We start from the raw sequence: 22,420 nt of genomic DNA on the forward strand, positions 1-22,420 counted from the left end.
ACAACATCTGGATGCAGTCCTTAAGACTTCTTAGTGGAAAACAGATATTTGTGTGTGTGTGTGTGTGTGTGTGTGTGTGTGTGTGTGTGTGTGTGTGTGTGTGTGTGTGTCTGTGTGTGTGTCTGTGTGTGTGTGTGTGTGTGTGTGTGTGTGTGTGTGTGTGTGTGTGTGTGTGTGTGCATTTAGGGAGAATCCCTGTACCAAGGTAATGCATGGGCTGCCAGTGTAAATACTACTGCCATCAAGGGTCAGACTGTGCTAGGGTTAAAAATTGCAGTTCAGAGACATACAGATGATCTGATAATGATGTCTTCCTCACTGTGGCCGTAGACAATTTATGTGAGCTGTAGAGATTTTTCTGAGTCCTCTGGAGTTTTTCTGGCAAATCATTGTGGAATGCAGTCACCAAATAATGACAGTCATTTTACAGACTTCATATCCTTCATAAAATTCATGGTAATGCCAATTACTAAGTATGTAAGACAAATATTTAAAACTAGTCCCTCATTTTTAGCCTTTGTGTCTCATTATTTCTTAGACTTTGCCCTTTGTACTAAGTTGATGGAGAGGTATGAATCCATGTAATGCAAACAACATAAAATGCATACTTCTGAAATGCACCTCATTATGAGGTATCTTAATTTTGAGTCTTAAAAATTCCATGTTTCACGCTGCACCAAATTGTTAAAGGTTTGTCACACATTTATTGCAAAAATTAAAAAAAAATCCATATGAAATAATAAAAATCATATTAACTCATCAAAAGAATGTTTTATAAATGAGAAAAAAAGTTATAATCATGCTGAGACCAGTTCCTAGCTACAGTTATTAGTAACTGTGTGAAACAAATTTGAAATACATCATGTGGCCATTATTTTTAATCAGAATCAGATGTCTGAAGCACACATATTCAGGTAAAATGGCCATAGCTGTTGTTTGAGAGTGTTAGTTGATGCTGAAAGTAACAGTTTCTTTTTCATTTTCTCAACTTAAACATTCTGGCTTGATAGGACTGATGTGTATTTGTGTGACATAATTTGGAATACTTTCATTTCTGGCTGCTGTTAATATGAAACAAAGTTGAATTTGCTCCTGAATTGACAGAATGCTCCTGATTTTACATCTTGTTTGTAGTCTGTTCCTCATGAAATTTGTGTCTTTTGCAAGTCGTTGAGGATGGCATTCACTAACAATGAGAGATATTTGAGTTTCACACTCTGTATACATTGGCAATGTGTGATAATGCAAAAAATATTATTCTTGCAATTTCCCAAGTGTATAAGAACAGTATTTAAAAACTGTCCCTGATTCTGGGCTTTCCCTTCATTATTTTTGGCTTTCTTCCTGACTATTACTCTGAGAAGATTAGAGGTATTATTGTTATCACAATCAGATGCGATGTACATGGCAAACTGGCTATAACTTCTGGGTGGAGTTGGGGACTGTCTGTACATGAATGTAATTTTTCTTCTCTTTTCTTCTTGTTATCTGGTCAGTTTTAAATAGTCTGGCTTTGGAGGACCAGTGTACATTTGTGTGAAGTGAGATGGAATGTTTCACAGTGGCTACTGTGTACTTGTGCAGAACAAACCTATAATACATTATTTTGTCTCTAATAATTTATCTTTGCCACATTTGAACATCTGAGTTGTACACAGACAACAGTTGGGTTAAAATTGCTGGTTGTAGGGATGCCTATGGATGAGAATCACTGATCCTGCTGTAATGATCAAGTTAGATAGCTATTAAGCCATTAGTCTGGTTTCACAAGACTAGTGAGCATGCGTGTAAAGTAAGTTGAAATACATTACTGTGGCCATTTTTACCATTGGTGGATATTTGAGTTATATACAATTGCTGTAACTGATAGATATGGCATGGGTAGATTATAATGACAGCAGTCCGAGTAGTTGTTACTGACTGAGATGTTTTAAAATGGGTGACTTGTTTTTGAGTGGTCTTTTATGTTTGAAATGTTCTAAAATGGATACTTTTGTTATTATACGTTAGTAGAGTTTGTTTAATTTTGTGCTTGAAAAATTTCAAGACTACCCAAATTTAAAACAAATACGAACTTTGCTTTATTAAACAGTAAATATAATTTAGATACATATACATTTAATATAATCAGTTAGATGATTCCAAAAGAACATGCACGTTTACTGTATGTATGACCCAAAAATCTTTATATGTGTATAGGAGGATAGGGGGCTTGGTTTGAGGGAACAGTAGAATACATCCCTGTTTTCCTAGTGTTAGCAGTCTGTAAGTTTCACTTTTTTGCAGGGATCCATAGAGGTTTTCTTAGATTAATATAATATATTGGGAGAGCTCTGCATCTGTAAGGCTATTTTAATAACAAATATAGTATGAAGAAAATTCACAATGCTTGATTGTTGCAATGTAGATTTGATCTACAAAGCCAAATAGGTCAGCTATTCCTAAAATTATCAAAAGGGAACTATATGCAGCATTTGGGGATTGCTAATAATTGTAATGGCTAACACTGCAATGTTAATAGAGTTAAGTACAAAAAAGATAACCAATAATGGTGAATGCGGCCATGCTAAAACTAGAGATATGTTGGGTTTGGTTGTAAACAATAGATCAAATGTGAAGGACACTAGCCAGTGCTGAGTGGTGTCACATGTTTGAATCCATGTATATGATCACGATGCCTGATTAGATGAATTAAGACGTCCATAACGATTGCACTCAACAATGATGAAGGAATAGAGTCATTTCATTTTTGTGCTTATGGTAAAATGATCAGACAGAAGTGAGGCTTTGCTTGTCAAGACACAAAATTTGTTATTAAGTGCCTCAATTTGCTGGTGTGGGAAATTTTACTCATGCAGAATATGGGAAAGGCAAGTCCAGTTAATGGTGTTTTTTCTGCATCAATGCTGATTTTTAGCAGATATTTTATGAGTTCATTCAGTTAAGATTTCTGAACTAAGCAGACCCCATAGAGTTTACCTCCTTGGAGGAGCAGGCTTTTGTAAGAGATCTAGACCTATAATTGTTAGAATTGTCTTGTTTGCATTGGATGAAAGGTTGCTGTTGCTACTTAAGTTCTGATGCATTTTGAATGAAATTAATATCGATTTGAGTTACAAAAATAAATAAAAAATATAAGTAGACACAGCACTTGAAGTCTGGCTTTCCACTTTATCACTTATGTTTGATAATTTCAGTGAACATGATATTAGAGCACTGTTTTTTGAAAAAAAGCTTAAGCATCACATATATAATTTAACAAGAAAAGACAATTTAGCTGACAAGAAACTGTGGAGCTAAAGTCCTTAGAGATGCACGCAAGCAGATTATAATGGAGACAAGTATATGCCCAGAACGTTTACTAGAAATGTTGGATTACAGAAGCAGCTATGTTACACCGCACACTGATAGATTTGGATTTGATGCTTCACAGGCATAAACATGGCACAAATGCATGGTTATCGGAATTGTTGTTTTAAAGACAATATGAGTTGCAATGTTTATGCTACATTTGGGTTACACAGTATTATTTTCCTGGGCTAGCAGTACTTATTGTACTTACCTTTTCAGAAGTAATAACTTTTCTCCTTTTTGGAAGCTTAGTTCATTTTCAAACTTTGCATTGAAGTCATAGAGTGCATTTGCTAATATTTCCTTTGAACCTGCTTAAAAATATTTGAAGATTACTCACAGAAGTGTTTAACCTGTATTAAAACAGATGCAGCAACATAACTTTTACATACTTTATGTTCAATAATCAAAATAAAATTAGTTAGACTAGGCTGGCAAAAGTAATTGGAATGCATAAGTATTTAAACAGATGCAGCAACATAACGCTTACATACTTTATGTTCAATAATCAAAGTAAAATTAGTTAGACTAGGCTGGCAAAAGTAATTGGAATGCATAAGTATTTAAAGTAAGGGTATTACAAGTAATAGAATTATACACACACACACACACACACACACACAGGATAAACACTTTTGCACACAAAGGGTGTCCCATTTAAAACATTTATATCAATAAGCTGCAGTTGTTGAAGTTAAGTCAACAATGCAGTTACTTACTTTTTGAATGAAATGTATCATGAGATATTATCATCACATGCCTCAAAATGCCTAGATATATTGAAAAGCTAGCTATTAAGGAAAACATAACAGTTTAAAAGACAGGAAGAAGAGGGGATCACTGAAATGCACACACACAGCAGTGCTAGAGGTAAAGTTGGTACTGTGATAAAATAACTGTATTTGGAGAAGGAAGTAGTAACAGAGGTCATGATGAAGTCAAGGGATAAACTCCACATGTGGTAGGAGTCCAACCAAATGGATAGTATGGGCTAGTTTAGGAAGATTGGGGTTATTCTAGGGAGGTCATGGCTAGGTAACTAGTCAGTTCTGGATGAGGGCTATGAAGGGTAGCAGAATACTATCACCACAGAGAAGTACTACCTTGCAGATTCTGGGAATAGCAGGGACAGACACACAGAAGCATAAATACTCCTGTTTTCAAGAATTTATTGTCACCCTTTGTCTGTTAACTGAATAAGAGAGGAATAGTTTCACTAAAAAGTTTAAACTAACTCAGTCACTCTGAATAAGTTGCATGAATTTGATCCAATTTTAAGGAATTTCCGTAAGAAATCAGTGGTAGATTTCATATACATATTCAACACAGTCTGCAATGAAGGTGCTAAAGATTAGAGAAATGCTACACAAAGGGAAAATTGTTTACTAATGCAAGCCCCCCACATCCTCCATGTAGGGGTTTGCCTTTGCACTCAGTTAATGTAATGTTGAAAGAGATTTGATGGTATAAACCTGAGCAATCACGGTTTTATTTTAAGTGAATGAGACACAAATAAAAATTCATTTTATAGCAGAAATAAAAATGGACCACATGTGCACACTTATGATGCTGGTTTCCACTTTCAGGGGAAAATGGCTATGTGGAATTAAAATAAGCATCTATATGAATGAACAGGTTGTAGACTGAGGAGTCTAACCAGAGTAATTATAAGTGTACAGCTAGACAAACGGGCCAAGTGATAAAGTCACAGATACATTTATTTTTTTATCCCTCCTGCTTGCTACTCTTACTATTGATCATCCCACATATTCTCCTGAGAGGCAAAATGTGATTGTGTAAAGAAATCATTCAAGCATCACTTCAGATATTCTTTTTTCCATAACTCTTCCATTGTAGCTTACATATAGCCTTGCAGATATGAGTGCTTGCAACTTGTTCCTTTGTGGGTGTGCATGTTCATATGCACCTCAAGAAGGCTACTGTATTAAAGCAACTTAGCAGAGGCAGCACATATTTCTGATCCATGCACTGCATGTTCTGCAGATCTATCTCTTTCTTCTTTAAATGTTGGCTTTGCACCAGGCCAGGTATCTCTCCCTTCCCACAGGTGAGCTGGTACTGGCTACTTGCTCCAAGCCCCTCCACAGCTCAAGCCAGTAATAAAACTAAAATGTTAGGATATATGCACTGAATAAGTTACTAGAGTCTGTTCAAGTTGTTAAACACATATATTTGTAGTTGTAGGCATTCTGCAGAGCTAAACTAGATCAATATTTCTGTGAAAAAGTAAAAACTTCTTTAGCTAAAGTATCTCCTCATATAGTCAGTTATTTTTGTCAGCTGGCAGTGTCACATTTCCTATTTGACCCAATCTGCTCACTCAGCTGTGTCTCTGTAGAGCACAAGATGATATTTTGTCTGTTGTATGAGAGCTATGGTTAAGTCTGCACCCCGAGATATTCAGCAGGTATGTGTCCTCCATTAGAGGGGGGAACAAGGCATAGTTATAAAAAAACTTTGCTAAAAGACCTCTTCTTGTTCAGTAAGTCTTAAATATAATTGTCATAAAAGATTACTTTTCATTATAGAGACAAATGTTTCAGGAATTCATTTAAACCCAACACCGTCTGCATGAAGAAAGCTAAATAACAGAGAAATGCTGCACAAAATGGAAAAAAAGCAAAGTAATGTTATTTATTCCACTGAATGGATGTTTTTAAATTGGAAAATATTCTCATGAATGAGGAAAAAGTGTGTTTAATTAGAAGCTGTTCTTTAAATTTGCTATGAGAAGCAATAATGTTGCTTGGTTATCAAGGAAGTGATGTTTGTTAAGCTAGTTATCACTGCTTAATATCAGAAACATGGTATATCTAGGGATAGCAGTATGAACCAAAAGTGGACAAATTGGGCTTATGACAAGTACTTGTCAGTTTAAGTGACCAGTGAGACACAGAAAATAAACTGTCAAGCATGTCAGTATTACATCTAAATGCTGACATGCTTATCAGATCTGGAATATAGAGTTTTACATTATTATGTCTATGTTTAAGCAGTGTACCCCACATTTGCCATGCCCTCACAAACTGAATATACTAACTCTAAGGTCATACATACTTGAAGATATAGGTAATATCTGGTTTTCTATCAGAAACAAGCCTTTCTTTTATTTAGCTCTAGTGTGACCTTATAGGATCATAGGAAGTTCATAGAATCATAGGAAGTTACTAGGCTAATGGCCCTAGGGCCCTTACAAGCCTAGTGAAGTTCTACACTTAAATCCCCGATCAGTATCAATTGCCCCTGTCAAAAAGGGACACAGGTGGAACCCCTGGGGTGAATTTACAGTTACCCATCCAATTGTCCAGATTGCGTTTGAAGAGGGCCACTGAGGTGCTTACTATATTTAATTAGGAGGATGTGGTGGCACATGATTCCTGAATAAAAAAATTGTTTTAGTTGAGTAATTATTTATTTAAGCAATAATCCACGACTAGGTGTGGGCATAGTAAGATTTACCCATTGCTGGTGAAGTTTGATCACAAGGGTGAAGCCCTTTTTTCTTTTAGTATAGAACCTGTTTATATCTTGTTTCCACCATCTGGGTTTATTTTTGAATATGGCATTGTATTAATTTCTGAGGGAAACCAATACATCATTGCAACTATTTACATGTGCGTAGAATTTGGAAATAAAGGATTCCACGTAAGCTTTGGAGTTATTAAGATGGGAGAAGCATTTGAACTTAGTTATATCATTACCACGTTTTAGTAGCTTAGCCTTTGCATAATCACTGAATACCAAGGTATTAGTTGGTGCAGTCTTATGTTAAATGTGATTGACTGGTGGTCTCATTTGATCATGTATAAAGTAATTGGAGGGGAGTGAAGCTGCCTTATATTGGTAAGGGCCACATCCAGGAATTTATCAACCCTGGTAGTGGTGTGGATAACTGGTACCAGAAGTATATATTGATGAAGGCCAGAAATCCCTGGATATGCACATTTGAGAATATATGAATCTCCTTGTTTATGTAGGGGTAGATGAAGTACCCTAGAAGAATAATGTTTGGTTTAATACACAGTGACTCTGTTCTAGTTAGGTAGGAGGGTTGAGTTGTATGTGACATAAAGGGGATTTTATAGTTAGCTATAATATGATAAGGAGATTTTGTTAATAGTAAGCTGGATGTGGGAAAGTTCTAGATTATTATCTTCTCTAACTTGTCTGGAGATGAAGAGTTTTTTAAGAATATAGTGACATCTCCTTCTTTAGTGCTTTTGTCTAATGTAGTGGGCCTGAATGTGTGACAGGTATTGAAACTCTGCATTACTGGATTGGTTTCAATTGCCTTGAACCAGGTCTCTGTGATGTATATATTGATGCTTTCCAGGGTAGACAGGGCTTAGAAGGAGTGGAGTTTTTTAAGGATCCTAGCATTGAACAGCAATACCTAAATATTATCCACATTCTGTTGCTTTAGAAGACTGATAATGCCTAAAAAGGCCCTATGGGGATGAGCAAAGATTTAGCCAATATAAGAAAGCAAAAAAAAAAGGCACATGCAGTGAGATAAAACACAAAGTGAACCACAAACTTTGGTAATACAGCTTCCAAAATTCACTGAAACTTTAATAATCCACAAATATGGGTAAGCATTTTGTGATTAGGTCAATTGTATAATTATGTTTTAATTGTTTCAAAATTTCCTTTTTGGGAGGGTATTTAAAAGGAAAGAGTGTTTGAATGTTTTTTGTGATCTGAGGAAGTCCCAGTTGTCAGGCACAAAAATTGCTGTGAGAAAGTTAACGTGTTTAATGCTTTTCTTCTTGCTTTAATTGGAATAAAGTGTATGATCTTTTTGTCAAGCTCTCCGTGTTGGCAACTTGTTTCTTGGCCCTTCACTATGCTTTATTTATGTTTTTCATTGGCATAAATGCTCTTAAGCACAGTTTTTCTGCATTTTCTGCATTTGAATTTTTTTTTAAATGTATTTCGCAAAGACCCTTAAGGACAATAACAAGACAATGAAACGTTAAATGACAAAATAAGAAAATATTTCACCCCTCCAACAAAACACTATTGTTATTTAACAATATCCCTGCCACTGCACAAACTGACCCACCCACTTCATAAAATAGTATTCTAGTTCTGTTGTCATTTTAAACAATTTAAAAAATTTAGGGTAAAAGAATTTCTGAAGTGGGTAGCATGGACTTCTGTTCACAGTATACCCAAAAGTCTTATGGCCTGAAATCCGCAACTTATGTGAATTTCGAAAATGCATCTATATCTAGTATGTACTAGAAAAACACATATCTACCACAGTTATAAACATGCTATAATAAGACAAAATACCTTTCCCTTCCACTGGTAATGCTTTTCAAGCAATCAGAAATATTTTATCATTGTCTAAGAAAAAAGATATCTGTAGACAGATAGTAGAATATATATATATATATATATATATATATATATATATATATATATATATATATATATATATATATATATATATATATATCAGAGAGGGAGAGCTAGATATATAGATATAGATGTGTGACATTCTGTCAGATAAGCAAGATGGATTCCACCTCTGGTAGTCTGATACGCAGGATGGATTACACCCCTAGTATAGCAGCTTAACTGCAATCCACACCTTAAATAGTCAATTATTTTTAAATATTGAAAAACAGCTATGGTTTTCTTGATTTATGTAAGCCTTTGAAAGTATTAAAAAAAGGCCAAACAAAAAAAATGGATGACTTCTAAAAATATAAGAGATTGTTTTATGGTAATTTTTCAGTTGCTTGAGCTTTATTGCTCACAAGAGTAGATGTTTGCGATTGTATGATCACACAATATAGGATCAATATATTTTTTCATGCAGTATAGTTATTTTTGTCTTCTCCAAGGCTGCAGCATCCTGAAGAAAGGGCCAGAATGGGACATCCCAGTTTCCAAGGTAATAAGAGAGTGAGGTGACAGCAACTCTAGATAGTGAAATACATACCCAATTTATGTAAAAGTGTGTTAGGTAAACAAGATCTTAGATGTGGCGCTGAATGTGACAGCAGGTGATAGTGAGGAGGTAAAGGAGCTGCTAGCTAATAGTGACGGTAAAGGAGCTGCTAGCTAACAGTGACGGTAAAGGAGCTGCTAGCTAACAGTAACAGTAAAGGAGCTGCTAGCTAATAGTGACGGTAAAGGAGCTGCTAGCTAACAGTGACGGTAAAGGAGCTGCTAGCTAACAGTAACAGTAAAGGAGCTGCTAGTTAACAGTGATGGTAAAGGAGCTGCTAGCTAACAGTGACGGTAAAGGAGCTGCTAGATAACAGTGACGGTAAAGGAGCTGCTAGTTAACAGTGATGGTAAAGGAGCTGCTAGCTAACAGTGACGGTAAAGAAGCTGCTAGCTAACAGTGACGGTAAAGGAGCTGCTAGTTAACAGTGATGGTAAAGGAGCTGCTAGCTAACAGTGACGGTAAAGGAGCTGCTAGCTAACAGTGACGGTAAAGGAGTTGCTAGCTAACAGTGACTTCATTGGTGAGATTTTCTTTATAAGGTAGTGCAGATGACCTATGCACCATATGGAATTGTAATGGGTACATTAAAACTATCTCTGAGAAAGAGTAACAATGGAGCCTGGAAAGTATCAGGAAATTAGGAAACCCATGCGCTATGAGAAAAACTTAGGAACAGCATCAGCGGGCAGTACAGACAGATTTCCAAAAATAAGAAGAGCAGAAGGAAAAGGAGGAAGTGGCCATATAGCATCAAGGGGAAGATGGCGGCCATATAGGAAGGGGAAGATGTTGAGTATGTGCCAAAGGAAAATGTAACTAGGAAGATTAGATCAGCTAGATCCATAGCAGGAAGGAAATCAGCAGAGGCAGTAAAGGGTATTAGAGTTTTCTGTTATATAACAGGGAAGAAAAGGGATAGAAGGCTGGCGAAACTGGTCAGTGTGTCAGAGATACAGACGAGAGAAAACAGGAAGGAGTGTTACACATAACAGAGAGCAAGAAGAAGTGCCAAAGATCTTCCTCATCCCTGTCATCGAGGCTGAGGTAAAGACTACTGATCTGGGAGTGGATAAGGGGAGAGAGACAGAGGATCGATCCCAAGAAGGTGGAAGAGGAACTAAATAGGTTGTCAGAGACCAAAACAGTTGGATTAGATGAGTATCCACTGAAAATAATGAAGTATCTTACCAGACCAGTATGCTGGCAAATCCTTTGATAGAGGTATTTAACAGTTAAAAAGGTCAGTGGGGAGATACTGTGGATTTCCAGAAATACTGCAGTAGCCCCACTAGACAAGGTGGGTAGTATGGATTCTGGAAAACTACAGAATTGTTAGACGAGCCACAGTTTTGGAGAAGGTAATGGAAACAGTCTTCAGGGAATAACTGATACCATTTGTGGGCCAGCACCAGGACAAGCTCCTGGACCTATATCAGAATGGGTACACCGCCATAAGAGTCCACCAGTCTAACATGAAGCATTTCTTCAACTGGGTCACAGCTGAAATGCTTAATGTTATCCCGAAAGATGTAGTCTGTTAGGATGTCAGTGCAGAATTTGCTTTGGTTCTTAAAAAGGTTAATGATTAAACACAGAAAAATCAGCAATAGGATCATAATATTCAATAGTGACCCTAAGAAAGGCCACTGAAAGTTATGGAGGAAGAAGTGTTAGGAAAATTAGCAAGATATGCTGAATGGAAGATTAAATGCTGACAAGTGCAAAGTGTTGCAACTAGTGCCAACCAGCCAGTAGGTGAAATAGTAGCTATGGGGTGGAACTCATTAGGACCTAGGTATTATGGTGGTCTCTCAGCTAGGCCACCATGTGCATAGTGCAGGACTACTACCAAGGCAAACAGGAATCTCAGTTGGAGCCTATGGATAGACTCCAAGGACAATGACTTTATTTTCTTACTATATGGAGCACTGGTTAGGACTCATCTGGAATGCAGGACTGTAGTTAAAAAGACCATACAGAGAAACTGATGAGATTATGCTAGAAAGAGTAAAAATACTTGCAAAGAGGTTAAGAGGACTAGAATACTGTAAAGATGATGATCAATACTGGAGAGAAGGAGAAAAAAAGTAGGGTGTGGTCAGATTCCACAATCTACACACTGGGAAAATATAGGGGTCACATTTCAAGGGAAAGACAGGAAAGATAGAGAAGAACTTTCCTGTAGACTGAAGGAACAAACAGGAACCTAGACCTCAAAATGTTCTACTTTGGTTTCAGTAATAGATTTATGGAGTGGACTAGCTAAATGGCTGGTAAACTCCAACTTGAATGACAATTTCAAGAGGACAAGGAATGAATGGAGAGATGAGGTGAGGGGAAGGGGCAAGTAGGGCAGCTACGATTTGTTAGATGTAAATCATGGGCTGATTAGATAGACAAACTGCCTTCTTCTGTCAGCAGTAATATGTGTGTGCATATGTGGATGTGAAATGATGGATACTTATATGTATAAATCCTGCAAAGAAGTAAAATTAAACTAAAGTAAAGTAATTAATGTTTTCATGAACAATGTGACTGCTGTGAGCCTTGCAACTTGGCATCTAAAATATATAATGTATAGAATTTAAGAATGTGACTTGTTCTAAGTATGTGACTGCTTTCAATGGAAAATAAGCTAAACTGTTACAAATTAAAACTAACCCTGCTTTCCCAAATGTGAGCACATTTGCAGTGATTTTAGCTTGTTGGACTCTACCAGTTTTGAAGTATAGAACTATATATTTGTTATAAAGTGATATTTATTATATATTATTTGTCTTTGTTTTACATAGATATAGTTTTATGATGAATTATCTTGTAGATTTCTTGTTTTAAAAGTCTGTCCTTGCAGTTGTCTTTTGTGTTCTTTTGTTTCCTTAAGAATGGTTGTGTTCTGTCGTGTGATTTATTTTGTGTGATCTAGTAAAATTTTTCATATACAAGTCATTTTATCATTGTGAATACTCAATTGAAAAAGCTCTTCTGAGTGAAACCTTGGTCTGCTAACCATTATTAAAGAATTCTGTCTAACATTTATTAGGTGCTGAAGTATTTTTAGTTTAGATAGTTTTATCTGTGTAAGTTTGAGAGTGTGGGAGTGAGAGGAATCTAACCTACAGGTATGACCACAAAAGAGCTGATAGCAATCTTGGGTGCTGGTAAGATTCAGTTCACTGAACCCAGAGAAAATCTGGTAGTGATTGGGAGTACAGAGCACGCACCAAAGCTACTCATTCCATACCCAGATGACCTGAAAATACAGCTTGAATTAAAAAAGGTGGAACTGGAAAGGAGACGCCTCAAGGCAAACTGGGCATGTTGCAAGAAAGGGAGAAGCAACATTAGAAAGAAAAGTAATGTCTCAGCCTCTGCCATGGGCATGTGAGTAGTGGGAGTAAAAATCCAGTTTTAAATGCCAAGGTCAGTGTTAAATTGCTTCCTAAATGTAAAGAGGGCGATTACCTTGCCAGTATTTATTTAGATTTTTGAATGCGTATACAATCAGCACCAAATTAATTTTAGGAGAATGGGTGTTTTTTTGGGGTTTATGACATTTTTTCGAATGGCCATTCAGAGAATAACCATTCATCAAATGCAGTGGCGGCTGGTGACTTCCAATCAAAGGGGGGCTGCAAGAGACAGCTGAATGGGCGGGGCCAGCATGAAGTGGGTGTGACCAACAAAAATGGGTGGAGCTATCGTACAGTGGGATCAATGCTGGACATGCTTATCAATTTATGATACAAAATGCCCCGATAGATATCCTAACCTCCATAAAGATTCGTAGTTGGCCAAAATACCACCATACTGTAACCATTGTCATAGCCAGACATTCTCAATTGGCTGGTGACTTGCAATCAAAGGGGGGGCTGCAGGAGACAGCTGAATGTGCAGGGCCAACATGAAGTGGGTGTGGCCAACAAAATGGGTGGAGCTATTGTACAGTGGGATCAATGCTGGACATGCTTACCAATTTACGATACAAAATGCCCCGATAGATATCCTAACCTCCATAAAGATAATAACTAAGAGATGAGCGATGCACCACGCCATAAAACGTAGCTCAACGATTTATTCAGAGCTGTATCTTTTTTTCCTCTTTCTTCTTTGAGTAGATTATTTTTCGCTTTGACGGAACGTCTCGGAGATCATCTAGCCGTATGTAAAGCTCGCTTTACATACGGCTAGACGATCTCCGAGACGTTCCGTCAAAGTGAAAAATAATCTACTCGAAGAAGAAAGAGGAAAAAAAGATACAGCTCTGAATAAATCGTTGAGATACGTTTTATGGTGTGGTGCATCGCTCATCTCTTAGTTATTGTTGTGATTTTGCTGAGCAAGCTTAAACGGAACATTCTTCTGCCTTTTTGTTCAACCTCCATAAAGATTCATAGTTGGCCAAAATACCACCATACTGTAACCATTGTTATAGCCAGACATTCTCAAGAGTAATTTCCTTATTTCTATGCACATTATATTTTAAGCAATTATGTAATTTTCCAGAAAAAGACACATATAGAGCAGAACCAAAAAGCTTAAGCAAATGTAAGTTAGACTACCACTAAACAGAAATGATATTCCAGGCATTCCATTTTACATGTCCAGCCATTCCATTTTACATGTACTGATTCTGAGGTACCACAGATACTGATTTAATACCACAATGTATGTGTACACTGCCTGCTTATTTTTTAGATTATTCTAATGTAAGCCCAAGCAATGTATTTTCTTAATTATATAGGTGCTCTGAGACAATACTGCCAAAAAAAAATGGAACTGCAGTGGTCATGGTAATGACACCCCCAAAATAATATTACACTCAGACCTCTTGTTCTGAGAAAAATGTTGAGTACAACAAATGAGAAAAATATAAACACTGCTATTACTAATAATACAAGTTTATTTCTTTTAAATACATACACACACACACACACACACACACACACACACACACACACACACACACACACACACACACACACACACACACACACATTAATTAAACAAAAAATAAATACAAATTAAAAAGCCTGCCTAACCTCAAACAACAAACCCAGGTCATTGAACCTGCTACAGCATGAACTCACTTTAACCACTTTGGAAAACTTCCAATCATAATTATTCATGCACACTGTACAAATCAAAGTATAACTTCCCAATAAAAGTTTTTATGTTGGCCTACACATTCTGTAAACAGCACACCACACATGTATAAATAATAAATTACAAAAAATTACAAAAAATTTATTTTCTGACCATTATGGCCCTTTTGCCAAATAACTTCCTTTCTATCATATAAACCTTCTACTTTATCTCACTTCTTTTAGAGGCATATAAAGAAGTCACCTGCTTCATCATATAATTGCAAAAAAAGGATGCTTATTACAAAAAGACTACTAAGCTTCAGCAACGATATGCTGACTAGAGATAAAATAAAAAAACAATTACTATTTTGTCTGCCCATTTAGTTTCATGGACATGGCTTGCCATATAAGAACACCACACAAGATGCCTACTTATAAGATGCATTTACAAAAGCTGTCCATTACAAAATAAATTTGCAGAATGTGTACTCCTTGTTCTATTCAGTCCAATCCAAGTATTCTGTTCTTATCCCTACTGGGCAATGTTGATTTACACCGGAGAAAATCTCCTCAGAGAAACCGCAATATACATTTCAAATGGAAAAAAAAATCAGTTAAATTAACAAGTATAGCATAAATCAACTATGACAAGAAACAGATAAAGCATCATCACTAAGTAAAACAGTATAATTCAAGGCACAATATATGAGTACAGCTATAAGAAACATTACTGTATATAAGAATAACTACAGACAAAGTGTCCAGAAAGGAAGAAAAGGTTGACTTGAAGCTAAAATCAGTGTACTGAATATAGACATGAGGGTACAAAAAAGCCACCATGCAAAGTCTGACAAAAACTAAACTTTAGACAGTGACAGACTCCACTGGGAAAAAATGATCTGGCTGTTAAGAGGCCCGCGTTGGTGGATTTCAAAGCAAGCTTAGCAACTGTCTGACTTCAACTAACTAATTTATTAAATTAAACCACCACAAATAAACACATAAATAAACTAATACTACTTGGTGCTTAGGCAAGCAAGTAGACCGACATACCACCAGACTTCATTTAGTGAATCAATAATACGAGCGACTGTACATTTTTTTTCATTTTGTTTCCCTGCCTCAAAGTTTAAACGAGTGACTGTCTGTCTCCTTCTAGCTGCAAATTCAGACTTTCCTTCATGAAACTAAGCAGCAGGGCAAGCCCAAATAAAAAGTTGTATAGTTGCACTTGTTGCACGTAGAAAGTGCACTGTGTTTGTAATCATCTAAAGCACTGTGCTAGTAGTACTCATTGTTTCTCGCTCTCTTTTTTTGGGAAGAGAGCGAGAACCAATCAGTAGCCAAACAGCTGTCCATGTCACGTATGTGACTGTGGACGTAGCAGTCCGACCCCATTCTATTTTACTCTGCAGTTACCGCATAGCTTTTTGGGCATGACACTGATTCCTTCTTCTTTCCTTAATCTGGACTGTTTTCACAACAGTCTAGATTTACATTTAGAGAAACGGAAAAAAAAACCCTTGGAACTCGCCGAGCATGCGCAGTCCGAGTTCCGGGTCTGTGCGAGTCAGTTGAACTCGCTTGGAAACTCAGCTGCCAGCACTAGTATTTAAATAAAATACTAGTAGTTTATTTTAAAAATATATTTTTAATTAAACTGTTTTCTTTTCAACTGGGTAGGCTGCAGTCCTGCAGTCTGATGGCACGAGCTGCCACTGATCAAATGCCTATTTAGCGAAACCGGTCTTCATCGAATGGTAAATTTTAAGCAGAGCCAACCGAGCAACCGCAAAAAAATAAAATAAAATTTAAAACCTGCCAAGGTGGGGGACTGCACCTCCCACACCCCCTTAACTAAATATACCAACTGTGAGTTTGCACTACAGTGGGGAAAAGGGCAAATTCTGGTTTGCCCTAGTTAAAATTTGCCGTTCGATGAAGAGCAGCTTTGCTAAATAGGTGTTCGATGAGTGGTTATTCGCTGAATAGCCATTTGACAAAATTATATAGATCCATTATTTTTATTCCTCTGCTTATGGGTAAGGCAAAACTTTTATTTAGTGACTGATGCAGATTGCTGTGATTATGCTAAGGCCAAAAATGTTTTGAATGGATGCTTTAAACTTACTTCTGAGGCTTATAGGAATAAGGATAGAGAACACAGAAGACAGATAAATAACAGTATCAGTGACTTCATTCCAGAAAAAAGCACTTAGTTTAAAAGGTGGATGAGAGAAGGTGAAGTTGCTACTTGTGAAATGTTGGGATACCTTATGATAAAAGGAAAAAGCACTCTATAGTTTGCCTAAGGACATGACAATCTGGTTAGGAGATTAGAACTGTAATACTATTGAGCAAATGGTAAAAAGGGTGACTTCCATCTAGCCAGCAGGATAAAACAGCACTGGAAAGGGATGCTCATCACTGCATATAGGTATAAGGGAACCCATGAGGCAGTCAGTGGTTTCACGGTAGTTTATACTGGCAAAGGGGAACCTCTAGTTCCAGTGCACACTATACACTAAGGGCTTGAGATAAAATGTTTCCAGTGTAATCTCATGGAACATGTATGGCTCAATTTCCTCATCAACAAGTAAAGGAACAAAAAACAAATAAGGGAGCTTACAAAGATAGCTCAACAGTAGACACAGATTATCCCGAAACTGCATCTTCTCCTGATTACCAAAGGGTTGTGCATCTTTTCCTGGTAGAAAGCAAAGAAACCATTGCAAAGAGGGATACTGCAAGGATTGTGATTGTCAGGAAGAGTCTATTCTTTTCTTGACATTCCATTTGAGATTTCCTGGGGAAGCACTTACAGACAGTGGGTCTATTATCACATCAGACCTGTTGACTTGTTTGCAGATGTGCTGTGGGTTAAAGCAGTTAACAAACACTTACTACCACCCAAAAATGGTTGGTAAAGAAGTTTAATGTTGCTGTCAGTATCATTCTGAGAGCATTTTAAGCAGGAGTGGGACAACTACCTACCCCATTCACCAAGAATACACAGACTTTTCACTAATTAAAAGGATATTGTAAGGTGAAGAGGAATTTAGACCTAATTTGTGATTGTTGGGAGGATGAGTTTGATTCCCAGAAGGAATCTGTTCTAGAATATGTTCTAAATTTTGGGACTAAGTATGGGATTTCATGGGGTTGGCACAACAACAACAAGCACAAACATAACGCAACAAAATTTTGTTATGAGTAAATAGTGAGAGCCAAAGAATATACATTGAGACAAAGTTAATGGTGCCTACTGTTGCTTAGCAGAATACATAGATGGCTGTGTGGGAAGAGACCTTTTGGTATTCTGAGGAAATAAGTGATGTCAGTTCTGTGGCAGAGCAGACATGCAAAAGGGAGGCTGGCGTAAAGGTTAAAATATTTGCCTTATAGACACATGGTGCAGGGTTTGATTCTCACATGGGTTTATTGGCTAGGCTTAAAATGGCTCACAAAGGCAGCTAGGCTAATACTAATCTACAAACCTATGAAGAGTTGAAAACAAACACTATACTGTGTTAATATAATGAAACCCAAAATTTAACAAACAAAATAAAGATCCTGCTTGCTCAGAATATAAACCAGTTGTTGTTGTTTGTCTTTCGGATTTTTCTCGGTAAGGGGTCGCCACAGTGGAACTCTGGTCTGCTAATGATTGGCAGTAGATTTTTACGAAACGCCTAGGTGCTAGCTTGACACACAACCTTCAATGAAGGCACGCCTATTTACGCATGTATGTCTTTCGAACGCTACCCAACCGTGGGGAAGACATGCAGACTCCACACAGAAGGCACTCCCAGAATATAAACCAGTGTCACTATTAAATACAGCCAGCAAACTGTATTTTTCTATATATTTTAAAAGAATGAAACTTCTCATAATATCAGAATTGATACTTTATCACCAGACAGGCTTTATCCAACATAGACAGATTTGAGATAATATGAAAGTATTAACCTTATTGGATTATGTCAGTAATAAAAACCTAGAAATTGTTCTTATAAGTTTAGCTATGAAAAAGCATTTGACTTAGTGGAGTGTGAATATGTAGTTATAGTATTAGAAGAATTCAACTTTTCTGATGAATTCGTTAACTTAAATAGAAAACATTATGGTAAAGATACAGCATATGTTAAACTAGGACCTTATGTGTCGCTAAATAAGGATAGCCTTTATCACCCATCTTGTTTGCATTAACAGTGGGACCATTATCTATGACAATAAGATAAGACTAGAATACCACAAGTATTAAAGTAGGTGTTCAATATGAATCAAAAATATTGCTATCTACAGATGATATTCTACTATTTCACACATTTAAGTCCATTTCTTACTTAAATATTATAATCAAAATCTTTAAAAAAAATCTCAGGGCCACTATCATTTAATCACATTAGACCATTGAATAAGTGAGGAATAAGTCCTGATATTAGACATATGTGCAGGCATCCATTTTTAAACATTTTAAGATAGTTCATTCATATTAGTATTAATTTATATAATTCATAGAAAGCCAACTGACAAGCCTTATATCTAGAACTGATAAATGACAAGAAATTAAAAATATTAAAACATACTACCATAACTGTGAGCAATAAGATGTTGGAAATGCTTAGCATTTATTTTCTGTACAAAATCTAAAACCCCACAGAATCAATGTAAATATTTTCAAACTTCATATATAAATATTCATATCTCAAAAACTGGATAAATGTAATTTACCCATTATTTGCAACTGAATAACTTTTAGAAGGTTCCAATTTCAATAAAACAATCAAATGGAAAGATAAAAATGTTCTGTGTTGGTATTGACTTCCAGCACTTTCTAACCTGCTGCAAGTATGTCAATGATGCCAGACCAGGCAAATGATCTGGTGGAGGCTCTCTAAGTATGCACAGAAATAATAACACATAAAATAAAAAATAAAAAAAAACACACGGAATCCACGGAGTTGCTGAACATCTGCAGACTTTACTGGTGTTCTGGTACCTTGGCTAGTTGCCTTCAAAGGAATAACTTCCATTACACCAGGCATTCATTTAAATACAAAAAGTAACCAATTAATCAATTATTATAATTACAAAATCTTAAAGTGCTACAGGGATTATATGTACAGAAATAACCTAAACTGAAAAGTCACTGCCCAAGGAACTCCTCCTCAGACTCTGGTCCTAACTAGATGCTCTTAAAATTTCCATCTCACAAAGGCAAGCCACTACTGATTGCTACAGCCTGTCTACCACCCTCTGCTTCTCTAAATATATTCAAATCACTCATTACTAACATCCTTAATCATTATCCCAAAAATAATAACATAATCCTTCTAGCTGACTTCATTCTGATTATCTTGGCCCTCATTCATCTTACATCAGTACTTTCCTAACAAACCTAGGTCTCCTTCATCTCATAAAAGAACCAACAAGAACTAAAATCAGGTCCTCCAAACTCTCCACATTCAACCTCATAATTACAAATGTATCAAACGTCATCTTCAACATAAACATTCTGTCACCATCACTAAGTGACTAGTGCCCGATCACCTTTACAGTTGGCAACCATCCTATAAAACCACCACCGATATTAAAAGCTTTCAGAAAATACTTCAGAAACCAGAGTGGCACAAGTATAGACAAACTAAGAAGCTTTCTCACAGTCTATAACTGGAATGATATACTATCCTTGCATGACCTTAAAACAGTAGCTGTAAGCATAACCGAATTTCTACTCCAGGTGCAAGACAAATTCTTCCCACTTATCCATAGGCTTTATAAACCCACCAAAACTGAATGGCTATCCATAGAACTCAAACATATTTTATCTCTAAGGGCTGAAGCATAACAAAAATAAAAACAGATTCCCACAACTAACAACTGAGACACCTTTATAGTCTTGAGTAACCTAGCCAAGAAGCCCCCAGAAGGCACAAAAATAAATCTCCAAAAAACAACTTATCCTCTTACAACATTGGAAAGAGAGTGGAAGGAAACCTTCACCTGGTACCTTGTCTACAAACACCGTTCCATATGGTACAGCAAAACTTTCTCCAGAAGATTTCCTTAAAGAATTTAGCAATCTTTCATGAATAAACTCTACACCTCCCCACAGATCATGCACTGCCCAATCCACCACCACCACTCTTCCCCCTCTTTCTCTTAAGTGCATACATCACAAAGAAGTCTCTATTCTAAGTGAAAATATTTCCACTGACACCCCTCCTGGATCTGATAATGTAAACACTGGTTCATATTTTGCAGCAGAGAGTATCTACGTCTTCCTCTCACCTGCATATATACTCTTATGTCTGAAACAAAACATCATGCCACAGATTTGTAAAATTGCTCTAATTAAACTCCTCCCAAAACAGACCATCCCAAAAGATACCTCTCTCTTCTGTCCCATATCCATCCTCCCACTTCTAGGCAAACATCTTGCGAAGATAGTTTACATCCAACTCTACCTCTGTATTCATCAGTATCACCTGCTCTCCTCCAAGTAAAATGGATTTTGGGCTGGATGAAGTGCTATGACAGCACATTGGTACCTAACTGATGACATCCTGCTAAACTCTGATAGTGGCCTCCTTATAGAGGCCCTATTTATAGACCTGTCAAAGGCATTTGACCTCATTCACCACTACCTTCCACAAATCAAAGTAATTGAAATTGGTATCAGTCCAGATGCCACTCCCTAATTTGAAAATGTCCTCAATGTCAGACACTTCAGAGTTAAAATAAGATCCATGCACTCGGAGTCTACATTTATTACCAAAGGTGTACTGCAAAGATCCAGTCTCAACCCCTCCTTTACTCCATATTCATTAACAAAAATCCTTGTGAATTCCTCCATCTCCCACTTATTCTTCATGCTGATGACATGGTCATGTACCAGTCAGGTCAGTCTCACACCAACATTCAGTGGCAACTTCAGTCAGACTTAGATGAGATCCACCAATGGCTCATAAACCATAAGCTACTTCTCAACCCTACCAAGATGAAAACTATAATTTTTTGGAACTCCACAGAAAATTCAACTAGCACCCGACTCTTTAACTGTCTTCAACCTACACAGCCATTCCATAGAGACATCTGTCTTCAAATACCTGGGACTATGGCTTGACCAATCACTAAACTTACATTTCCACATACACAAAGTGAGAGCCAAAATAAACTCCTCCTCATCTGGCCAAAAAGATCTCCCATTTTCTATCCCAACCAGCCAGAGCAGCCATCGACAAAGTGATTCTTCTTTCTCAACTTGAATATAGGCTCCCAATTTTTGCTTCTGCCCCCAAGAAAAGCATCACCATACTCCAGATTATCTCTAACAGCATTTGCAGATTCACTACAAATGCACCTCCCTGTGATTATCATTGTTTCACCCTAGAAAAAGCCAAATGGCTACCCATAAAACAAAAGGCTAACCTACATTTAGGATCCCAACTCTACAAACTACTCCAATTCCATTTACTTCCCTTACAGCCATACCTCATGAAAAACCTTCACATATAACCTGAGACACTACCCACTAGCCACACCAACTCTCATTATCCCTAGAACCAAACTCCACAACACTGCACATGCTCTGTCCTCTCAAGCACCTACCTTCTCTTTGGCAAGCTCTCCCAGTGACATTAAGGAAATGAAAACTTATTCCAAATTCAGAATGCAACTCCAAAATCACTTCTTCATCCTAGCAAAATGTTCATGCTTCAAAACCGAACATATCACCTGAGCTCCTTTCTAAGGTCATCTCCTCTCCCCTGTCAAAAGTCACTGAAGATTGGCCCACTTTAGGTACTAATATTGTATATTACATTCTGCTTGCGTGTACCTTGCTCTGCGTTTGTTCACTAAAAGGTATATAGACATTTGTTATGTAATTATATTGGAACCACTATAGCAAAAGCGGAAGGCTTGTGTGGTGAGCCGAGACGTTAGAGCTGAGCTGATTTACAAGTTTTTATTATTTTAATAAATTATTGGTGGA

The 22,420-nt window shown here is 36.9% G+C and overlaps 1 protein-coding gene across 6 annotated transcripts in view; it reads right to left on the reverse strand.

Annotated features, from left to right (window-relative positions):
* The window catches only part of LOC122811036 (tyrosine-protein kinase HCK-like), a 422,299-nt gene that overhangs the window by 157,603 nt on the left and 242,276 nt on the right, over positions 1-22,420 (reverse strand). For 4 of the 6 annotated variants that reach the window (XM_044082565.1, XM_044082561.1, XM_044082564.1 and 1 more), the window contains one exon: positions 3,563-3,665. In XM_044082565.1, coding sequence (XP_043938500.1) covers positions 3,563-3,665 — 103 coding nt within the window. The remainder of the gene's footprint in view (positions 1-3,562; positions 3,666-22,420) is intronic. The other 2 variants (XM_044082566.1, XM_044082562.1) reach the window with 1 other exon arrangement.

This window comes from Protopterus annectens, chromosome 9.part0, assembly GCF_019279795.1.
Source record: "Protopterus annectens isolate FY-2018-M chromosome 9.part0, PAN1.0, whole genome shotgun sequence".
In the NCBI taxonomy this organism is placed as follows: Eukaryota; Metazoa; Chordata; order Ceratodontiformes; family Protopteridae; genus Protopterus; species Protopterus annectens.